The 15,807-nt window shown below is 51.2% G+C and overlaps 1 protein-coding gene across 7 annotated transcripts in view; it reads right to left on the reverse strand.

The window, feature by feature from the left end:
* The window catches only part of FARP2 (FERM, ARH/RhoGEF and pleckstrin domain protein 2), a 92,485-nt gene that overhangs the window by 33,293 nt on the left and 43,385 nt on the right, over window positions 1-15,807 (reverse strand). For 4 of the 7 annotated variants that reach the window (XR_009564491.1, XM_030850266.2, XM_060301552.1 and 1 more), the window contains 4 exons: window positions 15,405-15,502; window positions 13,663-13,777; window positions 8,157-8,304; window positions 414-569 (listed from right to left, as the gene is read on the reverse strand). Coding sequence is in view for 6 of the 7 variants with exons in the window: in XM_030850266.2 (XP_030706126.2) it covers window positions 414-569; window positions 8,157-8,304; window positions 13,663-13,777; window positions 15,405-15,502 (517 nt within the window). In the remaining variant the exon portion in view is untranslated. Of the gene's footprint in view, window positions 1-413; window positions 570-8,156; window positions 8,305-11,755; window positions 12,291-13,662; window positions 13,778-15,404; window positions 15,503-15,807 lie in introns of those variants that run through there. The other 3 variants (XM_060301553.1, XM_060301554.1, XM_060301556.1) reach the window with 3 other exon arrangements.

A 15,807-nucleotide genomic window follows, 5' to 3' on the forward strand; every position in this document is an offset into this window, starting at 1 on the left:
GAAACGATATATAAAGTAATTAAAGGGACTTCCCTAGTGGTGCAGTGGTTAAGAAGCCTCCTGCCAGTGCAGGGGACACGGGTTCGAGCCCTGGTCTGGGAAGATCCCACATGCCGCAGAGCAACGAAGCCCGTGCGCCACAACTACTGAGCCTGTGTGCCACAACTACTGCAGCCCACGTGCCCTAGAGCCCGTGCTCTGCAACAAGAGAAGCCACCGCGATGAGAAGCCCGTGCACCGCAACTTAAGAGTAGCCCCTGCTCGCCGCAACTAGAGAAGGCCCACGTGCAGCAACAAAGACCCAACTCAGCCAAAATTAAACAAATAAATTTTAAAAAGAAGTAATTAAAAACTCAGTATTCTAGCAGAGTAAATTCTCTTACAACTTAAAAAGTTCTCAAAATAATACTTACATGGACCTCTGGGTGGAGTTTGATAAGAAACCTCTTCCTCTTAAAGCTGAGCTTCCGGAGCCTGGACCAGTTGAAAGTGTTGATCTTGGTGCTGCTCTGGAATTCAGGACACAGACGTTCGTTGAGGAACATCTGTAACCTGACGCGTGCACACGACTTCTCATGAAACAGAGAAGGTTAAGTCACATCCTTGCCAGAAAGCACAGCAAGCCCCTGCCACTTCATGTTCGGAAAGACTCTGAATTAAAATGTCAATACTAACCACACTAATCTCTCTGTTTTAGGAAGAAAACTTTATTTCTTTGATAAAGCTTTATTACAAGCTCCTTTTTTCAATGTTAACAGTGAACATTTTTGAAGCCCCCCTACTGCGAGGACGGCAGCTGGGAGGGGCCTGGTGGTGGCAGGGCGGGGCTGGGTTTCCCACTGAAGGGAAGGACGGAGGGATCCCAGGGGTGCCGGATGGGACCCGGATCCAAGGCTGAACCCCCGACTCTCCAGAGTGGGCACACCGGGCAAGGACCTCAGCTTCTAAACAATTTTGTCCACTAAGGAGACCAGGGCCCTTTGCTCTTCCAGGGTGGGGCAGGCAAAGAACAAAGGAACCTGGACCATCTTATTGTGTAAGAAAGTAAACAAGTGCTCAAAAAATGACGGGGAAATGTCGAAAGGACACAGGAGGGATTTCCTTCCCTGCTGGTCCAGTGGTTAGGACTGCACCTTCCAATGCAGGGGGCGCGGGTTCGATCTCTGGTTGGGGAGCTAAGATCCCACATGCCTCGCAGCCAAAAGACCAAAGCATAAAACAGAAGCAATATTGTAACAAATTCAATAAAGACTTTAAAAATGGTCCACATCAAAAAAATCTAAAAAAAAAGAAAAGGGCACAGGAGCCACCTGAAGGGACTCCCTGATGTGGGTCAATTTAAAGATCAAAACAAATAATGACAACAGATCAAGTATCAGATTATAACCCGAATTATAACTTGAGTGATAGTACGATTATAATACAAACCCATGATCCACAGGGACGTAAAGACAATAAACAAACGAGGAGAAAACCCTTCTAGGATCATGAAGAATGGAATTTAAAAAGCTGCCTTTTGGCAACCATCCGGGAAATTTACAGTCTTAAGTATCTCTCCACAAAATGCTTACTAATTACAAAGGATAAAAAGTCACTTTGCAGCGAAGAAGCCTGTCAAATGCCTTCCAACCATGTGATGGATACTGGCACTACCGGCAATGGGACAGACAGGCACCGTGGGCCACCTCGCGGGCTGCACCAGGCACACTCGCTTCTGTCATTCACCCGCCCAAGAAGCTTAACTAGGGTCTGATCGTCAGCAGGTGCTGGGAGGCCCATGTCACAAAATGACTGGCCTTGAACCTTCCAAAGCATCAAGGTCAGGAGAATCAAGGAGAGAAGGAAGAGAGTTCCAGACTGAAGAGGCCAGAGCGGGATCCTGACTGGGCAGAGCGCTTGGCCTCAGAAGGGATCTTCTGAAACCAACGAGACTGGGGCAACTGGTGGAAGCTGGATGCGGTCTCTGGGGAAGGAGCATGTTCTACTGTTCTCATATCCTCTCCATAACCTTGAAACGTTTCCAGAATTAAAATGTTAAATGGACTGAAACACTTTTCTGGCATTTTCTTTTCTATTCTCGACTATCATGACCATTTACTCTTTTCTACAAATTCAAGATGGGGGGTGGCAAGGTGAAGAATGTTTTCCCTTCAGAGATACTAAAACAAACAAACAAACAAAACAAAACAAAAAACCCACAACAACTTAAGCAATTAAAGAGGAAGGAGGCACTGAAACATGCACGACAGGGACAAACTCTGAGACAGGGGAAAGCTGTCAGGCACAAAGGCCATTTACAGGAACGTCCAGACAAGGAAATCAGCAGAGACAGAAAGCAGCTTAGTGGCTGTCAGGGGCGGGCAGTGACTGCTACGGTGTGTGGGGTGAGGCTGCGATTTAAACGTTCTGGGGTTAGTGGTGACGGTGACACAATTCTGTGAATATACTAAAAACGACTGAATTATACTTTTAAATGGTGAACTTTACGTTACGTGTGAATTATATCCAGTTTTTAAAATTCCTGAGTTAAGAAGTGTCCTTGAGGCCAAGATACAAATGACAGGGTCTAGATGAGACCCAAGTATCCCAGCTCCCAACACTGTCCAGACACGAAGTCACTTCAACTGCTACTCAAAGTAAAATATTTGAGGGTTTTCAACTGGGTTCTCAAAAAAGCAAACAAAACAACCGAACAATAAAACATCAACAAAAGAAAAGAAAAGAAAACGCCCACCGCCAGCTCTCACCTCTAGATGGTAGGTGCCTAGGGCAAAGGCTTAAGAAAGCAGGTGGCCACAGGAGGGGCAGGGAAGGGCCTGTCCTCCCCAGGAAGACACAGAAAAGAGCGAGAGACACACTGTTCCCAGCTGCAAGCTTGCCTTCCCATTTTTCCCTTTGGGTCAAAATAAAAAATCACCACATCCCAGGGCTTTAACCGAGTCATAAATCGAAACAAAGAATCCACGGATGACTGCCCTCACTCTGCCCTGGGCAACCCTGACACTCACCGAGCAGCGCCACTCAGAGCCACTGCTTTCATTTTGGATTTTATCAAAAAAATCCACGGCTCAGCTGTAAATGCCAAGTAAGACCTGAAACAGAACCCGGAGACTCAGGGCTCTCTGGGCCACCCTCAGGCCTGCTCCCCCGGACAGAACCGCCTTCCGGACCTGCATCCGCATGTCCACACAGCTTGTCCAAGGCTGCTACTGTACCCTGCTCTGAGATCTCGTCTCCTGGACCTCCACACCCACCACGACCTCACGTCCACCCCTCCCTCCCCACACTCCCTCCATTTTTGGTAAATTTAAAATTCAGTATTTATATTACTGATCACGTAAGTACTGCTTGCAAGTTGAGCCAACCTGAATTATAACTATACTTTGCTCCTTTGCTTTTTAAAATTAATTAATTAATTAATTTTGGCTGCTTTGGGTCTTCGTTGCTGCACGCGGGCTTTCTCCAGATGCGGCAAGCAGGGGCTACCCTTCATTGTGGTGCGTGGGCTTCTCGTTGCGGTGGCTTCTCTTGTTGTGGAGCACGGGCTCTAGGTGCACGGGCTTCAGCAGTTGTGGCACATGGGCTCAGCAGTTGTGGCTCGCGGGCTCTAGTGCGCAGGCTCAGTAGTTGCGGTGCACGGGCTTAGCTGCTCCACGGCATGTGGGATCTTCCCGGACCAGGGCTCGAACCCATGTCCCCTGCATTGGCAGGCGGATTCTTAACCGCTGCGCCACCAGGGAAGCCCACTCCTTCGCTTTTAATTTTCCTCGAGTCACTAACTGCCTCTTTTCGTTTGCCTAATCTCTAGGTACCCGTCGCTAATTCTAATTCAGCCCAAAACTTCCCCGCAGACCTTTAGAACTCTTCGATACGGTCTAACCCATGAAGCCATCGCTCATTCTTCCCCCTGCCCCCTCAAAGGCCGCACCTCCCGGCTTGCGGGATCTCAGTTCCCCAACCAGGGACTGGACCCGGACCCTGGCAGCAAAAGCACCGAGTCCTAACCACTGGACGCCAGGGAGCTCCCCCATCAGCCCTTTCTTGGAGGCCGCCTCTGTGCTTATGCTGACGAACGTTCTCCCCATCTGAGCACAGCCTGCACCTCTGCCTTCTCCAATCTGAGTCACCCTGTTTCCTCAGCTCCCATCCGAGTTTCTCCCTCCTCCAGTGTTGGCCTTCAAAAGGCTGTGCAGGAACTGACTTTCTGAAAACCTGCATATCTGAAAATGCTTTCATGTTCTCTGTACAGGAGTCGCGTTGCACAGGGCACAGAATCCCGGGCTGGAAATGCTCTTCTTTCACGTGTAGAACCTCCGGTCTCCAGCTGCCAGTCCTGCCGCTACTAGCCCGGCAGCTCTCCAACTGCCCCCACCTCTGGCAGCTCGCGCTGACGAGCCCTGCTGCCGTCACACTGGAACCTGCAGGCACCTTCAACCTGGAACTTTGTGCCTTGAGTTCTGGAAACTTTTTCTCGTGTAATTTCTTTAACAATTCCTCCACTGCTTTTTGGTTCCTGCCTCCAGAATTCTGGGGTGCTGGACCTCCTGGATGGCGCTGGAATTTTCTTTACTTTTCTCTCCCATCTTTCACCCTTTATTTATTTATTTATTTCTTTATTAGCGGTACGCGGGCCTCTCACTGTTGTGGCCTCTCCTGTTGTGGAGCACAGGCTCTGGACGTGCAGGCTCAGCGGCCATGGCTCACGGGCCCAGCCGCTCTGTGGCATGTGGGATCTTCCCAGACCGGGGCATGAACCCGTGTCCCCTGCATCGGCAGGCGGACTCTCAACCACTGCGCCACCAGGGAAGCCCACCGTTTATCTTTTATTCTGTTCTGTGGAGATTTCCTCAACTGCATCTTCCAAACATTCTCGTTCCGCCAATGTGCGTCACTCTTTTTCTCCGTAACTGCCCTGCTCTTGTTTCAGAGATGCAAGCTTTTCCCTTATTTCTGTGAGGCTTTTTAGAAAACGTAATACACACAAATTGAAGGTCTGTGGCAACCCTGCACTGAGCAAGTCTATGGGCGCTGATTTTCCCAATAGCATTTGCTCACTTCGTGTCTCTGTGTCACATTTTGGTAACTCTCACAATATTTCCAACTTTCATTATTATATTTGTTATGGTATCTGTGATCAATGATCTTTGATGTTACTCTTGCGAAAAGATTATGACTCTCTGAAGGCTCAGATGATAGTTAACACTGTTGGCAGTAAAGTATTTTTAAATTAAAAAAAAGAAGGAAAATGTAATACAGTGACATACTAACAAGGTTCAAATCCTTAAGGTACCAAAATTGAGTCCAGAATGAACAGGCCCCTCTCCCCACTTCCAAAAGCCTGCAGGCTATAGTAACCATCCTAGGGGCAGTCAACACCAGTTTATTTTGTAGGGAATAAATAGAGTGTGTGTGTGTGTAAGTTCCCCTCTTTTCCCCATAAGCGGTAGCAAATTCCACACACAGTTTTGAACATCTTCTCCATTTAACAATACATCTCAAAGAATGTTTCACGTATCAGGACACAGAGAGCACATGCAACCTTTGGACAGTTGTCCAATTATCCCATAATATGGATGCCCCACCGTTTATTTAACCGGCCTCCTAATAATTAATCACCAGTATTTTACTATTACAAACAAGGCCAGAATGAAACATCACAAGAGAAACGTTTACACTCATGCTAAGGCTGTGTTCCTGCTCCCCGTGAACGCGACGTGGGCAAAGCGATTCTCCGCTTTGCCCGTCTGATAGATGAAAAGCAGCAACCTCTCTGAGGAAGCGCGCTTTCCATTTCTTCCACCCTCAGCACAGTTTCTGTTTCTTCTGAGTCTCTTCTTCGCACAAATTTGCGACCTGTCCCTCAAATACCATCTTCCCTTGAAGAAAGGCTCTCCTCAAATTTCTGGCGACCCTTGGTCACTGTCTCTATTTAACAGCAAGGCTCTGGGTGTGCCTGAGTTAGTGACCATCCTGGTAAACACTGGCCAGGGAGCATCACGAGGGGACGCTAGTCTAAGGGACATCTGACAAGGGACAGAACATCTGTGTCTTAAAGCGCCTCTCCATGGACCACTTATTAGTTAAAAGAGGAAAACCAGTAACTATGCAGTAGAGGAACCAGAAAACACAGCGATCAAGGTTCGCATCGCCAGGGAGGCCAGGTGGCATCTCAGGTGTGACCCCCGAGGGGGACACATGTCACCTGGGCAGTGGTCCAGCTGGGAACACGTCACCTGAATCTAATCACAGGAAAACAGCTGACAAACACAGACGAGGAACTTTCTATTACAAAGGGGCTGTGTTCTTCAACACCGTCTTCATAAAAGAAAAAAGAATGTTCCAGATTAAAGGCGACTGCAGCGTGACGGCCTGGTTCTAGATGGGATCCTGTCCTGCAGGGAGACCACTGGCCAGCTGACAGGACTGAGGACGGACCCGTGTGCCAGGTGTTAAGAGCCTGCGGCCTCAGTGGTGACTGACTGTGGTCACGACAGAGCATATACTCTGCTCTTGGGAAACACACACTGAAGTTCTCGGGGTAAAGGCCCCGACGTGTGCAGCTTACTCCCCAAGGCTTCAGAAAAAACTGTGTGCGTCTGGGCGTGTGTCTGTGCGGCAGGGATGAGAACACATGTCAGCGGGAGGTGCAAATGGTGACAGCTGAACCTGGGGGACAGGTGCATGGGGTCTCTGTGTGCTATCCTCATTCTCACAGCTTTTTGGGACGTTTGAATTGAAAGTGTTTCCAGATGGAAGTCTTTACAAGAGGAGGCTCTGAAGTGCTGGTTGGCAGCTCCCAGGGCTGCAGCAGGGCCCCCGATGTCAGAACCCGCTCGTGAGGCACCTCGTCCTGGAGCGGCGGCGGGTCGTGCTGTAGCTGCCGGCCCCGCCCCATCCGGCCTCCCCGCCCCCCTGGGGATCCCAGGCTCCTCGCTGGGCCGTCAGGGCCTGCTTCCCTACTCCCCACACTCTGGCGATAGTCCTTGTTTTCTGTGGTTTCCTTTTCCATTCTTTGTTCTTACTGATGTAAGGTTAAAAAAAAATTCCTTAACGGTCATGCCGGTGGGGATTTTGAGGGAGTGGAAATGAATTCAATCTGCCGCCTTTCATTTCAAGTCTCTAACCTCATGCTTTTGCAGTTTCTTCTGGTCATAAATTATTTGTCCTTTTCTGGAGAAATGACAACAACTTGATCCTGAGGGACGTGATTTCCCCTCTGTGCCAGGTAGGAACCGCCATCAAAGGGAGCGGGTGTGGGAGGCCCTGGACACCACTCAAAGGGCCTGGATTTCAGGTGGAATGTAACAGAACGGACATTCTAAACGCAAAACTAAATTCTTTTCCTACGGGAAATTGAAATTTGCTGGCTAAGTTGAGAAAGAGAAAGGAAAAGCAGAAGAAACAAAGTGTCCTTGATCAGGGAGGCCTGGATCAGACCAGCCGTTTCAGGCGCCGGCAGCGAAGACGGGCCACAGAGGGAAGAGCTGCAAAGCCAGCTGGGCGCCAAGAGCGCCACCGCCAACCCTGGGCACCACGTTCCACCAGAGGTGCCCGGCTCCACGGGCCGGGAGCAGGCAGCTCCTGGAGGGGAGGCGGGAGCACCTGGCGAGGCGCGGGCTCCGGAGCTGCAGGCCGGCGCCCTGGCAGCTGTTTCCAGGCGCGTCACACCCCACGGCCCGGCACAAGGACATTCACCACAAACACGACTCAGTGGCCCTTTATGTAACGCTCACCCATCCGAACGCCGCTACCGCACACATCCCCGGGAACCCTAGCACTGCCCTCGGAGGGTCCCCAGGTTGTTCTGTCTTGTGCTTTGAACGGTGACTGGGACCCGTGGCGGAGACCCCACAGGGCAGCAGCCTCCCCGCGGGGGTGGACGCCGCCCTACAGGGCAGCCAGAGCCGGGCTTGAGGTTCCACGGGGGCGACCTTCTGTCAACGTTAGAAGGACAGTGGGACATGACTGTGCGCCCTGCGGGCCATGGGCCCCGTGACAGTGAGTCCAAGACAAGAAGACAACTTCTCTAACGGGTGAGAGGTTGGATCGGAGGGTCCGCAAAGCTCTTCCTCCAAGTCTAAGACGGATTCAGCAACAAAGACTTCCCAGCAAACGTAAAACAACCCCAAGAAGCCACAGCACAGCCGCCCTCCTACCTGGAAGACGAGGACGCCCATGTGGGAAACGGCCAGGTTGATCTTGGCCCCCTCCCTGTCAGAGGCCGTGTGGAACCTGATGCCGTACATTTCCAGCTTCCGGGCAATTTCCAGCACCTGGAAATCCGACTCGGCAGGCGTCTGGCCCCTGTAATAAAAGACAGCATGATCACAGCACTCCTGAAAGAGCCGAAACACAGGACAGAAGCGACCAGGAAAACAGACCACAGAAACAAACCAACAAAGGAGGCTCTGTTCTTCAGAGGGTCGGTCACCCACTGTATGTTTACGTACACATCAAACAGAACACCGCACACGGGCCACGGAAACGTCCGCTTGCTTCTATTCTGTAATCCATTTCCTAGTGGGTCAAATGTTTTCTTTGCACTCACTGTATGTTCAGCCTTATAATTTTATCTTAATACAAAGTAATGTGCAAACATTACGTGCAGAGACAAATAGTAAATAAAGGAAATACCACAGATAACTCTAGTATCTCATTAAACCCATTTCAAAACTTTAAAAAACTATTTTCAAAAAGTACAATTCTAACCATTAGAATACACTTTTATAAAAATGAAATTATCGGGCTTCCCTGGTGGCGCAGTGGTTGAGAGTCCGCCTGCCGATGCAGGGGACACGGGTTCGTGCCCTGGTCCGGGAAGATCCCACATGCCACAGAGCGGCTAGGCCCGTGAGCCATGGTCGCTGAGCCTGTGCGTCCGGAGCCTGTGCTCCGCAACAGGAGAGGCCACAACAGTGAGAGGCCCGTGTACCGCAAAAAAAATAAAAATAAAAAACTAAAATTTATATAAAAATATTTTGCTAAAAAAGTGACTACTTACTCAGTTACAGCTAAATATTCTCATAAACATTAAGAATATTACATATTGGGGCTTCCCTGGTGGCGCAATGGTTGAGAGTCCGCCTGCCGATGCAGCGGACACGGGTTCGTGCCCCGGTCCGGGAGGATCCCACATGCCGTGGAGCGGCTGGGCCCATGAACCATGGCCGTTGAGCCTGCACGTCCGGAGCCTGTGCTCCACGACGGGAGAGGCCACAAGAGTGAGAGGCCCGTGTACCGCAAAAAAAGAAAGAAATTATCAAAATGAAGAAAAATATAATCACCGCAACAATTGGTTTTATTGACGCCTCGCACGCGGCCCGCATGGCGCCGAGCAGCTCCAAGGCGTGACGCTCAGGTAAGTCCCAAACACTCCATGTGGGATGTTCCATTAACAACTCTTTTTTTCTTCTTACTTCTGAATGCCTGAGTTTTTGGATCTTTAAGGAATAACACAACTGTTTGCGTTATGCCATTCTTGTGATTTCCATTCTTTGACTAAAATGTCTGTTCTCTGAAGCTGATATAGACATCTATTAACTTGCATTTGAATAAATCATCTTCAACTAGATGATGATTCCATTGTATATCCACCACATCTTATTTGCCCATTCATCTATTGATGGGCACTGCTTCTGTATCTAGGCTATTGTAAATTATGCTGCTATGAACACTGGGGTGCATATATCTTTTTGAGTTAGTGTTTCTCTTTTCTTTGGGTAAATACCCAGGAGTGGAATTGCTGGATCATATGGTAGCTCTATTTTTAATTATTTATTTATTTATTTTAATTTTTTTTAAAAATTGGAGTAGAGCTGATTTACAATGTTGTGTCAGTTTCAGGTGTACAGCAAAGTGAATCTAATATATCTACTCTTTTTTTCGATTCTTTTCCCATACAGGCCATTAGAGAGTATTGAGTCTATTTTTAATTTTGGGGGGAAGCTCCATACTATTTTCCATAGTGGCTGCAGCAATTTTCATTCCCACCAACAGTGCACAAGGGTTCCCTTCTCTCCACATCCTTGCCAACACTTATTTCTTGTCTTTTTTAAAAAAATATTTATTTATTATTTATTTATTTTGGCTGCTCTGGGTCTTCATTGTGGCAACGCAGGATCTTTGCTGCGGCATGTGGGCTCTTAGTTGTGGCATGTGGATCTAGTTCCCCGACCAGGGATTGAACCTGGGCCCCCTGCATTGGGAGCACGGACCTCTGGACCACTAGGGAAGTCCTCCCTTGTCTTTTTTTTCTATCGAAGTACAGCTGATGTACAATGTTATATAAGCTATAGGTGTGCAATATAATGATTCACAATTTTTAAGGGTTAAACTCCATTTATAGTTATTATAAAATATTGGCTATATTCCCTATGTGTATAGTACATCCTTGTAGCTTATCTATTTTATACTTAGTAGTCTGTACCTCTTAATCCCCTACCCCTATCTCACCCCTCCCCGCTTCCCTCTCCCCATGAGTAACCAGTAGTTTGTTCTCTACATCTGAGTTTGTTTCTTTTTTGTTGTATTTACTAGTTTGCTGTGTTTTTAGATTCCACACATAAGTGAAATCGTACAGTATTTCTCATTCTCTGTCTTATTTCACCTAGCACAATGCCCTCCAGGTCCATAGAGGCTGCTGCCAAGTGGCAAAGTTTCTGCCTTTTTCACGGCTGAGTAGTGTTCCACTGCACAATACATACACGTCTTCTTTGCCCATTCGTCTGCTGACGCATTGCTTGTCTTTCTGATGACAGCCATTCTGACAGGTGTGCGGTGGTGTCCCATGGTGGTTTGGATGTGCACTCCCCTGATGGTTAGTGAGGGTGAGTGTATTTCCATGTGTCTGTTGGCCATCTGTCTGTCTTCTTTAGAAACATGTCTCTTCAGGTCCTCTGCCCAGCTTTTAATCAAGTTGTTTGCCTTTTTCATGTTGAGCTGTATGAGTTCTTTGTATATGTTTGCAGACATATAATTTGCAAATATCTTCTATTCAGTAGGTGGCCATTTGTCTTGTTGATGGCTTCCTTTGCTGTGCAGAAGTTTTTGGTTTTATTAGGTCCCATTTGTTTATTTTTGCTTTTGTTTCCCTTGCCTAAGGAGACAGATCCAAACAAAAACATAGTTGACCCTGAACAACTCGGGGGTCAGGGGCACCGAGCCTCTGCACGTAAGTTACAGCCAGCCCTCTGTATCCGAGGTTCCACATCTGAGAATTCAACCCGCCTGAGACCACGCAGTATGTAGCATCTACTACGGAAAACGGTCCGTGTATAAGGGGACTCACCCAGTTCACGCATATGTTGTTCAACGGTCAACTGTATTGCTAAGACCCACGTCAAAAAATATACTGCCTGTTTTCTTCTAGGAGTTTTATGGTTTCAGGCGTTACATGTAAGTCATCTTTTAAAAACATTTATTTATTATATTAGTTATTTGGTTGCACCGGGTCTTAGTTGCGGCAGCCAGGCCCCTTAGTTGCGGCTCGTGAACTCTTAGTGGTGTGGGATCTAGTTCCCTGACCAGGGATGGAACCTGGGCCCCCTGCATTGGGAGCGTGGAGTCTTACCCACTGTGCCACAAGGGAAGTCCCCTTACATGTAAGTTTTTAATCCATTTTGAGTTTATTTTTTGTATATGGTGTGAAAAAGGGGTCCAGTTTGATTCTTTCGTGTGTGGCTGTCCAGTTTCCCAATGCTGTTTATTCAAGAGGTTGTCTTCTCCCCATTGTCTAGTCTTGTCTCTTTTCACTCACCCACAAGTGTGTGGGCTCATTTCTGGGCTCTCGGTCCTGTTCCACTGATCTGTGTGTCTGTTTTTATGCCACTTCCTTCCTGTTCTGATGGCTGTAGCTGTGTAGTTGTTTGAAATCAGGGAGTGATTCCTCCAGCTTTGTTCTTCTTTCTCAAGATTATTTTGGCTATTTGGGGTCTTTTGTGTTTCCATACAAACTTTAGAGATATCTGCAACACTTACAAACACATGCACATGTGCATACGAACACACGACGTGCAGGCGCGGAGCCACCTCTCAGGTCTGGTGCTTTACTCCCCTCAAGGCGGGTTCTCAGTGTGACTGAGCACAGACTGGTCACCGTCCCACCGGCCTCCCCATGCATGGGGGGGGTCACGTCATGAACCCCCACCCACCGGGCCTGGCAGTGAGCCTCTCCCACGGGGCTCTGGTCCCCATCCTGAAGCACTCTTCCCTGGGGTCCACGGCCCCAGGCTGTCTTCCTTCTTCTGGCTGCTCGTGGCCCTGTCCTGGGGGCCTCCTTCTCACGGCCTGTGGGGCCTCTCCCCACCCCCATCCTCCAGGGGGCGTCCTGGCCCCGCCCCGCCTCACCCCTTCCCCCGCCTGCCTCACCCCTGGCCCCGCCCCGCCTGCCTCACCCTGCACAGTGCGCTTTGGCTCCACCCCTGCCCCGTCGCCGCTGCCCAGGTGGGACGCTTCACACCGCGGCCACCCCACCCTCCACGGGCGCCCGGCTCCGGCCCTGTGTGTCCTGGAAGGAAGGGGACCCTGCCCCCAACGCTAGGAGCAAATCCCACACAGGTGACCGTCCCCTTTGGGGCAGACCGGGGACTCACTCAGGCTGGCATGGGGAGAGGGCCCTCTGCTCGTCTGGTCCTCGGGGTTTGGGTGTGACACGGGGTGCGGCGCATTCCCCCGCCACCAGCGAGAACCAAGGCAGCCTCGAAAGAGGCCACGCCCCTCGGCGTGGAAGCGGGGCCAGAGCCCTAAGGGCCAGGTGCGCGCTGAGGCCGCGTCTGGGAAAGGGTGGCCCCGTGTGCACAGCTCGGACGCCCAGCGGTGCCCCAAACCACCACACCCAAGACGGAGGTCAGGCCTTGGCTCCGTGATGAAGGGGGGCCCAGAGCCCAGGGCACGCGTGGCACCGCGGGGTCACGTGCAGCCTCCCGCCAGCAGCTGGGGCTATTACTGGCTCCTAGAACCTTGGGGGCCGTGCCCCCCACCCCCAGGCTGCTGCCTCTGCCGGCACCCTCACGGTCCTCCTGCACCCCATCCTCCCCGCAGAGTGGGCTCTGCCTGGCACTGCAGCCCACATGCCACAAGTGACACATCTGTACAGACAGTGCCACCCCGAGCCAGGCACACAAAGGTCCGCTGGTGGCTCTGAGCGGTGAAGGCATGGAAAAGCGCACGGCCCCACAGGGAAGGGCATCCTCGAGGGTTGGAGCCTGGGTCTGCGTTGCCCAACGCCCGCCCTGCACGTGACGTCAGCGCGCTCACCTCTCAGCAGGCTCCCCCACGAGGGGGGCCCAGTCCTCCAGGACCCCTCCCCATCGAGCTCTCCCTCTGGTGAACTCAAGCTCACAACCCCCGGGCCCGGGGCCGCCAGCCCTTCTCACGGCCTCCCCATCTCTCTTCCCCTCTTCCCCCGGGTCGCCCTCACCTCGTCCCAGCGTCAAGCCTTAGGGAAGCCAGGCAGCAGGGCTGCAGCAGGAACCATCCCGCCCCCACCCGACACCTGAGGACTGGGCGCGGCCAGTGCGGGACCCCGTCCACTGCCCCCCACTTACGGAGGGACGCCAGCACTGCCCGGGGCCCGGGCACCCTCCCAGCCTGTCCCGAAGCGGCCTGTGGACGGAGTCCCGCCCGGCCAGCCGACTGCCCCGACGTCCGGCGGCGCCGACTCACGCGTGCCCCCGATGGAGCTCCAGGATCCGCTCCAGGGCCCGCTCCTGGCCCGGCAGGTACTCGTGGGCCCGCAGGTGCTCCCGGACCAGCGCCTCTTCGTAATCTCCTATTTCCGCTAAGACGAGAAAGTAACAGGCGGTCTTTCTCATGTTTACATGAAGAAAAATACAAGCGTCTGTGCGTGCAAGTGCGTAAATTAAAAGCAGAAGAAAATTACCCTAAATCTGTAGCCAAAAACACATCCCTTAAATAAACAAAACGTTGTATTTTACTTTTCCACGTATTTTATGCCGTTCGAGGCAAACATAAAGGCAGGCGAAGAGAATTCTTTCTGAGTCTTGAAGAGGAAAGACGCTGGTGAGCGGCTCCAGGGAGGGAAACTCTGAGCTTTATACCCTGTTTGCTATGTTTTAAACGTTTTCTCTGTAAGTTGTCTCAAGACTACTGTGACCAGGATAAGGTCCTTTATTTTGTTTCAAGATAATGTATTTTAAATTGTTTCTTCCATCAGGCCCTCTCAAATTCTTGAGGAACAGTGAGTGTTTCTTTCTAATTTCATGTATTTTAAGGCCACACATATTTTCAAAATAGTAGTTAAAGCCCAATAATTTTAAGCAACATACTTTGTCCTGAGACAGTCTCAAATCACAGAAAAGCCGCATGCACAGGATCACAGCTTGGGGTGTGTTTTCTACAAAACGGGACATTCTCATGCATAACCCCAGCAGCACCACCCAGGTAAGGACAAGGCCACCAGCTGCTGCTCCATCCGAGCCTCAGACCCGTTCACGTTTCAGCAGCCGCCTAACTTTAAGGCAAAGGACCCGGTCAGAATCCTACACGGCATCTGCCTGTCGTGGCTCTTTACCGCCCTTCAATCTGAGCAGCACACTTCCAAGGTGGAACTTCCAGGCGGACGAGTTATTCTAAGATAACTCAGCTCGCACAGAGCCCTCAGCAAGAGGCACTACCGAAGGCCGTCCGCACTGCAAAGCCACCTGCTGCCTGAGAGGACCTCAGGACAAATCACAGATAACTAAGCCACTTCGACACCTGTGCTTATGGGTGTGAACGGGTCCCACTGTGCAGGACGGCAAACCTCTGGTAAAATCTGCTATTTGGAGAAGGTGAGTCAGGGGAAGGACCAAGTAAACTGCACACTAACCCATTAACTTAGAAGTTCCTAAAATCCTGGAACCTCTCTATATCATACTTCCTGAGTTCAAATTTCAGAAGTATTCGTTCTATGCCAGGAAGATGCGGTCCAGCCTCTAGTCCAGAAGCCAGGCGGGGATTCCCTTCTGTCTGTCCTGCGGTGGGGGGCAGGGGGGCCGCTGGAGAGCCCGGGCGAAGCGCGCACCTGCTCTCCAGACCCTCCTCTCTTATGCTTCTCCCAGGTCATGCCTGAAGTCACCATGGCGCTCAAACCACCTCCCGCTCTGAGATACTGAAGGGCTTCCTTTGTCCTTCGGGGACTGACACCTGACTTGTCACAGGGGCTGTGACGCTCTCCCCAGAGTCGGGGTGCTGCCTGGCCCCCCCACTGGAGGTCTGAGGGCCACGTGAGACCACGGGGAGGACGCGTGGCCTGTCTCCCCTCCCAGGTGGGAAGTTAACCCTCAGCCCTTCAGAAAAACCTGCAAACTGAACCGCCCGTCCTTTGCTGGTGCCCAGCCTGGGGCAGGTGAGTCAGCCACAGGCGCAGCCATCCCGTGTGAGCGCAGGGCCAGCAGGACACTCACCCTGCAGGAGGTGGGACGCCAGGAGGGCAGCCGTGGTGTCCGTGCAGGTCAGACGCTCCTCCAGAAGGTCTCTCTTAAGTTGCAGGGCAAACAAGTATCTAGGAGGGAGTTCCAAGCACAGAGATCAGCTCCAAAGCTTCTGAACACACTTCCCACGTCTGTCTCAGGAGGACACACAGCCCCAGGTCACACCAGAGCAGAAGGCGAGCAAGGGCAGTCACAGGAGCTTAGCGCGTCCACACGGCGGGCGGTCCACACGCCGGGCACACCATAGCCCAGGGCGCCAGATCACCTGGAGCCACACCTTCAAGGGGGAAGCTCACAAATTCGTGCCACTTCTGTGAACACGCACAAAACTGCACTCGCGGTTTGTGTGAAGCAGCACAAACAGCCAATGAGGGCG

The sequence above is a fragment of the Globicephala melas genome, chromosome 7 (assembly GCF_963455315.2).
Source record: "Globicephala melas chromosome 7, mGloMel1.2, whole genome shotgun sequence".
NCBI classification, from domain to species: domain Eukaryota; kingdom Metazoa; phylum Chordata; class Mammalia; order Artiodactyla; family Delphinidae; genus Globicephala; species Globicephala melas.